The sequence below is a fragment of the Marmota marmota genome, unplaced genomic scaffold, assembly GCF_001458135.2.
Source record: "Marmota marmota marmota unplaced genomic scaffold, marMar, whole genome shotgun sequence".
In the NCBI taxonomy this organism is placed as follows: domain Eukaryota; kingdom Metazoa; phylum Chordata; class Mammalia; order Rodentia; family Sciuridae; genus Marmota; species Marmota marmota.
Window position 1 is genome coordinate 21,901,894 of NW_025999982.1, and position 10,784 is coordinate 21,912,677.

The 10,784-nt window shown below is 33.7% G+C and overlaps 1 protein-coding gene across 1 annotated transcript in view; it reads left to right on the forward strand.

Moving 5' to 3' along the window:
* Positions 1–3,732, forward strand: part of Gfral (GDNF family receptor alpha like) — a 57,972-nt gene extending 54,240 nt beyond the window's left edge. Inside the window, exons 7-9 of the mRNA XM_015487389.1 lie at positions 1,430–1,525; positions 1,613–1,685; positions 3,660–3,732. Of these exons, the coding sequence (XP_015342875.1) occupies positions 1,430–1,525; positions 1,613–1,685; positions 3,660–3,732 (242 nt within the window). The remainder of the gene's footprint in view (positions 1–1,429; positions 1,526–1,612; positions 1,686–3,659) is intronic.
* Positions 3,733–10,784: the final 7,052 nt, after the last annotated feature.

Sequence of the window (10,784 nt, forward strand, 5' to 3'; positions counted from 1 at the left end):
TATATAGAGAGAGAGAGAGAGAGAGAGAGAGATAGAGAGAGAGAGAGAGACACAGAGAGAGAGAGAGAGAGAGACTGCTGAGCTACCTCCGCAGCCCAAGAATGAGCTTTCTAAGAACCAATCAGTACTTTTCTAGTTCTTGTATTGCTTCTCCTCAACCCACTCTGGAAATTTTATACTGAAATTCCAACCTATCTGTTAACTGATTATTCCTAACATAGAGCTCAACCTCTGGGTTTCAAGGGATTCTGAACAGCAGCAATCGAGGGGAGAGAGATTTGGGTGGAAACTTTGATAATATATTTTCTCGTCTCTGTCCCTACTCAGAACCTTTGTCACTAGTTTTCATTGGATGTAAGACCTCACTATTTAACTCATTTCTGTAAACAACTGTCTACTCCTATTTCCAGGTCCTATATAACCTCTAGATCAGAGAACACCAAAGCCTCTCTGTGTTGGAGGTTTCCCCTCACTTTCCTTTCCTTTTCTTTCTATTCTCTTTTTTCTTTCTAAATGCCTCCAATTGAACTGAATTATCATCATTGAAGAAATTTATTATTGGGCTATTGGTTATATTCTATATTTGTATGTGTGTTGTGTTGAGTCAAAAGTTGGGGTGATTTTTTTTGAAGTGATCAAAAAAAAAAACCAGCTAAAATATATCCATTCATTTTTAAGACGATATCTTCTTGTCTTTAAAGAGGAAAAAACAAAGAAAAGAACATATCCCACAGAGAATGATTTCTTTTTAAAACCTGGCTCCTAGGAAGCATGCTCTCTAGAGTTGTAAGCTTACTAGAAAACAGTGGGAGCATATTTCACAGGGACTAGGAAAAGGCCCCAAGAAGACTGGGGCCTCAGAGTGACTTAAAGTATCCTCTCAGGGTGTCTCAACAGTGGACTGAAGTTCTCACAGGCCAGATTGGGGTGTGGTGTAAGCCTGGGTCAAAGGGAAACAGAACATCATAGATAAACAAAGCCAGGTATTATAGTGTCTGAGCAGAGGAACAAGTGGGCATTTAGTTTAAGGACTCTCCTTTATGTGTACTCATTTGTGGATCTTAGTGAAATAAGACATTCTTAAAAGCACATTAAAACAATCACTTTTATAAAGAAGAAATCTTTCTCAATATCCCAATGGATAGCATTAAGTTATTGTCTTGGGTACAATGAGTAATAAAATATAATCATTTTTTAACTAATCTTGTTTTGAAAAAGTTTCTATAAAGAAATTATCTGACTAAAAGGAGGAGGGAACAAACTTAAAAGTTAAGATGTTCCTGATTACATGCAAATTATCAAATTTATTAAAATAGCATCATTGAAATAAATTGTTGCCTTTTAATTTTAATATTAAGCAAATTATAATCAAGGGGACAAATACACCATATTTAAAAACTTGAATCTCACTTTTGTCATTTTCTTTCAGATTACCCAATGCTGTCTAATTTCAAGGGCATTGCATTGTATAAACGAAAACATGCCAAGGAAATTACTCTAACTGGATTTCATTCCTCCTTCAATGGTCAGTTAAAAAAATATGTCCCCTATAATACTTTTATTATTTATCCCCTGTAAAACTCCAGTGATCTTTAAAGTCTTTTATTCCTAGGGCAAGTCATCTATGCTGTGATGTGCATGACAGTCACCTGTGGAATCCTTCTCTTGGTTATGCTCAAGTTGAGGTAACTGAACATAACTCAGAAGGGAAGGGCTGGAGGGAATCATTTAGCTGTGTTAAAGCACATTTCACAATGGGTGAGCTTACACAGGCCCTGAGAATGAAAGCTTCTCTGTTAAGACATGCTAAATCAACTTTTATGTGAGATAGGTCCATGGAAACATTACTCATGGTCTTCAAATGTAAGGGAAATGTGATCATTGGGGATTTTCTTACACTGCATTTTACAAGCACATATGCATTGCATGTTGCTTCCAATTAAACTGTTATCAGTATTTCCTCTTGGTTTTTGTGCAAAATACAAATGAAATTTTGTTATATTTTTATTCAAATTATATGTAGAATCAGTGAACTCAAATAACTAACCTATTGTGTATCTCAAAAAGTTTTTATTTACCTAAGATGATGAGGCCTCACAGACATAGTCATTACCTAACATTAGTTGATTCTTTCCAAATCATTTTCCTTGAGAGCATTCATGACTGGAGTATTGTAATTCTCCATCAAGTCTGAGACTTTTAAGGCTAGAGACTCAATCAAACTCTAGACTTCTGAATTTAGGGGATTTAAAACATTAAACTTATTTAGTTTTGACAAATAGATACAAGATGATATGCACTAGTTTACCTTCCATTAAAATATAACTTCATATTTAAATATCAATCATTTTCATTTGCTTTTACTTTATGCATGTGTATATGTATAATTGGAGTATCATAAATGTTAATGAAACAGAGAGTGCATTTACATACATCTGTAAATATACTTATATACACATAAACTATATCATTAAGATTGGACATAGACAGGAAACAAACTATTGGCTATTTCTCTGATATCTTGACATCTGACATTCACACAGACTGGCTCAGTCACCTGCACAATGCACATACACATATTGCTCCTCAGAAACAACCTGAGAAATCCCAGATGAACAGGCCTTGACACCCAGGAAAAGACAAGGGAAGACAGAAGCGGGGGAGTGTGTAACAATAGCAGAGGGTGAAGTACAGAAGAGTATATGTTCTGCTGAAAGACATTTCAATTTATTTATTTTTAAATGCAATGCAGCTAAAGAAAGTATATCTACTTATTGGATTCAATCCTGCTAAGTGTTTAATATGTTGTTTACCAAAAGCAGTACCAAATAATCTGCTTTTTTCCAAGACCTTAAAAGTTTTATTTCTATGAAAAGCTATTATATGCGTTCTAACATACAGTTTAAAGGCCAAGTAATTAAGGCCTATTTCTAAGGGAGAAAAGTACCATTTGGAATTTATTACACTTTATTTGGTTTGAAATATTTGAGAACATTGCTCAGCTACTCTACTTGCTTAGACATTCAATGACAAATCTATTATTTCGGAGAAACAGTTTTCTTTCCCAACAGAGCTCCTGTGTTAAGGGTCACTGATCTTTACTTCTTAGCCACATAGGTAAAGTATAAAGTTCACCCTAGCCACATGGGCCTGTGAGTTTTTACTGATGATATTGTACCACAGATAAATCACATGTAAGCTATACATAATTCCCAATGAATTAACTGTGACTTCACCTCTTTCTTTGCCTGCATAGGAAGGCCTATCCCTGGCAGGTCCAATGGTACATACCTGTAATCCCAAAGATTTGAAAGGTTGAGGCAAGAAGATCACAAGTTTGAGGCTGATTTGGGCAACTTAGTGAGACCCTGTCTCAAAGTAAAATAAAAAGGAGACTTGGGATGTAGCTCAGTGGTATAAACAGGAGGAAAAAAAAATTAAAAACTAGAGAGAGAAGAATAAGAAGAAAAATGACAATATGGATATTACAGTTAAATATATGATAGTCCTTAGAAACACATTAGAATATTTTGTAACTGGGACTTTACATTTGGAAACTTATTTTTCCCCATTTTAAGCACAGACTTCAACCAAAACAAGTGTATTTGTAAAATACTTATACTAGCATACTATTGACTTTTGCTTTTGCTTTTACATAGACTCTACAGAATATCAAGTCAAACAAGAGATTCTCCACCAATCCAAATACCTGGAGGAGTCATCATTCATTGAGTCACAGATCATTAACAGCCACTTTCTTTAAAGCAAGTCTCTGTAGCCAGTCAATGGAATGCTACAACCATCATTAATAAGGAAAATATTAAGATGAATTTAATGTATTAATTATAAAATGTGAGGTATATGACATGAGGATCAGAGATTTATTTTTTTCTTAAGAAAATACTCTAGTAAATGCACTAGTAGAGAATTAAAGTTTCCCTTGAAGACAAAAGATGTTAATCAAAATTTCATTTTGTTTTTATGATGAATATAAATGCACATAAAATTAACTAACTACATTAAAATATGAGATTATAGTTAACAGGTTGTTTTATCTGATCAATTTTATTGGTTTCTATTAGCTTGTCAAAATGGAAATGTTAATAAGAATACCCAACACATCTGTGAGTTATATAGTCTTACCTATTTTTAAAACATTACCTAGATAATTAGCATTAACTTCAATTGCCTAAATGTTTGGTTAGATGAGAAATCTTAAAAGTCAAAATGATATCTTGGAATTTTTGTTATTTGAATATTTTTGAATTTTACTTTTTAAATTTGATGTCTTTATAGCCATAAAAATGTAAAGCAACTACATTAGATAACAAAAGTCAATGTGTATTTCAATAATGACGTATTTTGATTGTGAATTTATTTTTATGTTAATTTTATGAATTTCTGCAATAATAAAGTAATACTTTAATTTCTATTTTCTGTATTGCTTCTATACTGCTACTTTTGACTTGGTTTAACATCAGGGTATAATTGTGACCAGTAAATTATGGAAAAGATGTTTATTAGTTCAATTTTTGTTATATATGTGTAATTCAACTGTCTGCAATCATATCAGTACCACTCATCCAGAATACCAATGAAGTTGTGTTATTTATAGTGGCAAAAAGGAAAAAAGTATTTAATAACCTGAAGATACTTCCATACTAATATTAGAGACATATTTACAATTAAAATCAATTATTTTCTACTTATTTGATCTCAATTCTATTAATATTCCCTACATTACAGATTAAATTAAATTTAAACTTAATATTTGGCCCTGAATATTCAGAGTAATTGCAAACCTTTTACCCTTAAAACAAGGAAGAAAAATTTGGTGAGTCACAGATGCCCCCCCAAGGAGTTCTATATGTTACAGTGGGTGCATGTTGCATAGAGAGTTAATGTGATGAGAATGTAGGGATTTTCATCTCTAAAATACTGCTATTTAGTTTAGACTTGCTAATGTCTGGGAAAGTGTGAATTTTCTCTGGAAAACAGAGGAAAGAAGTCAAGTTGTTTTTAGAAATACTTTGTGTTGAGTTGTGAAAGCCAGGACAGAGCGTGAAATAGAGGGCCTCCCGAAAAAAAAGAGAATCTTGTCTCTTTGGCCAACAAGAATAAGAGGGTAGAACTACAGAAGGAATAGTCAGCATGGAACATTTAGGGAGCTTAAATAGCCCCCTGTCTTCAGAGCAGGGGGTACAAATTGACATAATGCAGGACATAAATCTTTTTTCATCCATCAGGACTGAAACACAAAGGATCCTTAAACACCAGGCTAAAGAGTCACCACAGCTACAGTGTGGCTGGTGGCTCTTTCAGGACTTGGCCCCCATTTTTACTCTCACCATCTACTCATCTGCCCTCTGGGAAGCCTTTCTTAACATGCCCTTCTCTGCATCTGCTAGGCATCCTTGCTGGTTCTTCTGCACCAAGTGCTCCCCATTCCTAGGCTCCCATACCTCCCTGTAATTGCTTCTTCATTCCATTCATTAGCCTCCTATCACTGATAACTTTTTTCTTTATATCACTCTATTACTTCGGCCTCGTCATTTCTTTGTGACATTTATCACTTTCAGAAATGACCTTGTTTACTTTATTTTTCAAATCTGCAACATATTTGTTAAGAACTGTACCACCAGTACTTAATATCCTGGCTAAGACATAATATATTATTAACAGCACATAGTATATTTATATAGTATATGTTCAACCTATAAGTGTTGAGCAAATTAGTTAATTCAGGCTTTCAAGACTTTTTAGCTAAACATTGCAGTACATTTTAAGCAGTCCTACTGTTAAAGTAGCCCTCTGTATACAATTATTTATATTTTTTGCTAGTAAACTTTTTTTCATTGAGAAATCTGATAAACTCAATCTCTTATGTAAAACGATTTTGTACCATTTCGTAGCCTTCTAAGTGAAGCAATTCATTTACTAACAATTACTTATTGGCCATACACTAGGTGTTAAGGAATAGAAAGCAGAGATGAACCAACAGATCCAGCTCAGAATTTACTCAGAAAGGCAACAATGAAGAATATTTCATACACTGAATAGATGGGGACTTGAAATCAGATCTTTGCAAGGAGTTGAGATTGTAAGGATCATGTTAAGAATTTCCATTAAGAGTAGATTTTGATGGATGTCTTTAGGTAAACCATGGTGTCATTTAGAGAACTGGTTCATCTAGGTAGGGATAAAATTGGAATGGTAAATGGCAGTATGCCAGTTATTTTCAGATCTGTTCCCATCCTTCTCTACCTCTTAAATATCTTAAGGACTTATATACAATACATAATTGTTTTTGATCTACAACTTCCAGTTGGATTCAGCCAATGGTGGAAATGGCAGATAGGAAAGCGTTTCTGTGGATACCTCCTTTGAGTCTCATTCTGGGTTGGCTTTTTCCTTTAACTGTTTCCATTAGTGTGGCCTTTTCTACATCTCTTCTGGATTTCTGTACAAGTTTTCTCTCCTTTTTCTTTCAGACTTGGTGGTACTAATAACTCAGTTGTTACTAGTACTAGATGGTGTAGTTTCTGTACTACGCATTTTGGTTTTCTACAATCACACACATCTGTAGAAAGATTCTGTAAATCAAACATTCCTAAGAGTCATACACTTTAGATAAATGGGAGTTGGTCCTAATTTGAGAATGCCATCTGTTTCTATTGGTTCTCTGACTGATGATACTGGTAATTATATCAGGTTTGGACCAATTGATTTTCTAACACCAGGAGGACATCCATGTGGAGTTACCTAGTAGTCAACTTGAAACTATGCTGAGACTTGAATTAGAGCCTTTAAATTTCAAGTTTTCTGATGTCTTCCTTACATCTGGCTCGGTCCAGATGAGAAAGCTAATTTACACCAAAGACTTGCTTGTGATCTTTTGAAAAACCATTGTGAGGAAAGGTGGCCAGATCACCAGATGGCAGAGATAAAGACCTCTCCCTAAAAGAATTTGGTCATTGATCAAATTCCTTTCTGGGTTGTCTGAATATTCTAGTAATAAACTTTTGTAACTCCTGTTTCTTTTGCATATTTACCCAGAGCCTGCTTTTCCCCACAGAATTCCTTCCATAAACTTCTTCAGGCATTCCTGAGAGCTGGGAGTCAACAGAACAGCACCAGCTGAAACTCAGCGAGCTGAATCAGAATCGTCTCTCAGGAAGGATGTTAGGGCAGAAGGAAAACAGGAACTCATATCTTGGGCTCACTTCAGTTCCTACTTTTTAATTCCCTATGAGATTCCCGAGAAACAGATTTGGGAGTTATTAAAACATGTATCCTATTCATCGTTATAGACAGTGGAATAAACACAAATAAAGAGCAAGTAGATTTCCTCTATTTTTAAGAATACTCACAATGGTGAGCTCAACAAATCCAAGAATAAGATCTAAGGGACCAGCAGTCAAAACAATGGAATGGCCCCATAGCACAAGGATAGCGTGCATCCTAGGTGCACTGACACTGCTATTTTTACACATCCTTGCCTGCAGGTTTGCTCCTCCACACTTTGCTGTCTTCAGAGTTTTGAGATGAATACCATCTGGGCTGAAATGATTTACTGTACTAGAGTCTCTCAAGTTGTTCCTCTTTGAGGCTTCAATGTCTACTCAGACCACACTGACTGTACCCCGAAACTTCAGGCAGTAAAATGAGGGTCTTCAAAGCATTCACAGAGAAATCACTTACAAAAAGTATATCTTTAATCAGAAGTCATACTACTTACAGTTGTTTATAGTCTTCTATAAAAAGGAGAAAATGTGTGTTTAAAACACAGAGGTCTAAAGTTCTAGCTAGGTAAGATTGTCAGATTTAAATATGATAGCAAAGTCAGGAAACTTCATAATGTCATGGAATTTTTTCATCCAGTGTATATTATTATGTTAATAGGCCTGTGAAGTATAATATCTAACTATTTTGAGTGTAATGGATTATTTGATATTTGCATCTATAAGAGAAGTAAGAGACATACAATTGGATAAAATATTTTCTAAATATTTTATGAAAATATATTTTTGTAAAGACAATTATGAAATATAACTTATGTCAGAAAATTCTGATGAAATCTTGAAGTATTATAATGATAATTCTGTGTTGAATTTCACTGATAAAATATTAAATATTTTATCTATCTAAAAACATAACTATAAATAGAAAACATTCATCTTTCAAGTAAAGTCTTCAGTTGTAAGCTGAAAAAGCTTTTGATATATGTATATAGTACTAATTAAGCATAATTTTTGATTCACAGTTTAATATACTTTGACATAAAATTACATGTTATTTTCTATGAGAAGACACTCTTAAAAGGACTTAGGAAGACATATTTCCTTGATTATGAAATTTATGTATGTTACTTTCCATAAAATAATAGTATACAACAGAAACAATCTATATGTATTTAAGTGGAAAGAATTCAAAACAGAATTATCATTATAATACTTCAAGATTTCATTGGAATTTTCTGACATGAGTTATTTTCCATAACTGTCTTTAAAATATATTTTCCTAATATCAATATATTTATATTTTCAGTGAATGTTTTATTGTGTTTGTTACATTCTTTTAATACTTTGAAACAAAGGAATTCTTTTCAAAAGTTCTTATTTTATGAATATTGAAGAGAATATGACTAATACTGGAGGGTGTTATAATAGCAATGTAACATAAGAAAATGAATAGTTATAAATACAAAGATAGAATAATTATCTAGGCACATGGAATACTCATGACAGTATGTACAACTAATCCTTTTAATCAGTAGAACTACAGAAAACAGTCAGAACAACAAAACGTACAAGATTATTATTGTATATGCTTTACATGCACTATGTAGTTAAGTACAAAAAAACAGTGAATACTACTTTGGTCTACTTACAACATTTTTTAAAAAGAAAAAAAAAGTCTGATGGTTAAAGAGGTTAAGCAATCCCCAAGGTCTCACAGCAATATGTAAAAATTAAAAAAAAATTGTAATCAAAAAGATACATCAGGGCTGGGATGCTCAATGGTAGAGTGCCTGCCTTGCATGTGGTGGCACTGGGTTCAATCCTCAGCACCACATAAAAATAAAATAAAGATAGAAGATTCTGAAATCTAATGTGTATATATATACATTAGATTTCAGAATCTTCTATCTTGATTCCTAAGTCTACCAATAATCACCCTGATTGTAATTATGAATATTTTTATGTTTGACTAATATGTAGAAAATACCTATTTTAGATTTTTTTTCTCTAAGATACTATCCATATTTCTCACAGATTATGAATTAGAATGCTTCACATGGAACCAAACAGCTTAAACAATAAGGAATACATATTATTTCCTTAACAAAAGGTCCAAGGCAAAGGATCTCCACTGCTGCTTTACTTGGTGGTTCAAAGATATCTTCAAAGACTTAAACTTTTCTTTACTGCCATCTTGATAGTGTGGTGGGTGCACAATTGAGAATTCATTTAAAAACAGGGAAACATAGAAATTCAAATTACCATATTGATCTAGTATAAGAATTGATTCTGAGTCCCTTGGGAGAAGGGTAAACTCCCAAACAACTTGTCCTACACCAAGGATGATTAGGGCAGGCTTTCAGGTAGGCAGCCAACAGCTTCTGCTACAATAGTCTATATTATCTTCATGATGAATTAAAGAACAGAAAAAATGGCCTCAAGCAAATAAACTGGATCAGCTTGGGTTTAAGCTCTGTTTTTCATTTGGCTACTTGGAACCAAATGGCATACACCTAAGATAAGTGTTTCTCGGCTGACAAAAGTGCTCTAGCTCTAACAATTCAGTTTTCTATTTATTAATAAATTTTGTCTAGTAGGAAAACTATATTGGTTGTGTTGTGTCATCAAAAGAAATATCATTTTCAGTGAAGCCCTTCAAGAAACTTGGGAATCATTCATTCACCAGGGAGGGAGAGCTTGAAGGTTGTGCTGCTAATAGCCAAGCTGCAGAATCCTTCGAGCACAGAATAAATAACTGAATCCTGGAATTCTGCTCTTGTCTGAAAACCATATTTATCGTAGAGGTGTTTTTAGAGGTCTCAACCATGGTGGACACCTTTGCTTTAGGAGCTGGGAAAGATTAAAAGGATAAATGCTACACAGGAGTGAGAAAAGAAATATTTGAGGTTGCTGATGCCAAAATAAGCTACCACAATACATAAAAAGAAACAATGAGGATTAAAGGTCCACAAACAGAAAATTCAGAAGTAATAGATGTTGTTACTGACATGCTTCAGGGTACCCATGTTTTTCTTTATTCTTTTTTATTTTTTGTGCTTCTGGAGATTGAACCCAAGTTGGTCTCTTACTGAACTATATCCTTATCCCTTTTATATTATTATTTTGAAACAAGGTCTTACTAAGTTATCTAGGCTAGCCTTGAAGTTGCAATCTTCCTATCTCAGCCTCCTGAGTTACTTGTTTTAATTTAGTGACAATTAATCCAACTATATAAACAATGATAGGATCCAACTATTAGAATTTAAAGATAGTAATCTGAAGGGTAAAAAAAATGTGTTAATGCCCTTAATATCTTTTTCTTTAAATTTTTTATTGTTGGTTGTTCAAAACATTACATAGTTCTTGATATATCATATTTCACACTTTGATTCAAGTGGGTTATGAACTCCCATTTTTACCCCGTATACAAATTGCAGAATCACATCAGTTACACATCCATTGATTTACATATTGCCATACTAGTGTCTGTTGTATTCTGCTGCCTTTCCTATCCTCTACTATCCCCCCTCCCCTCCCCTCCCC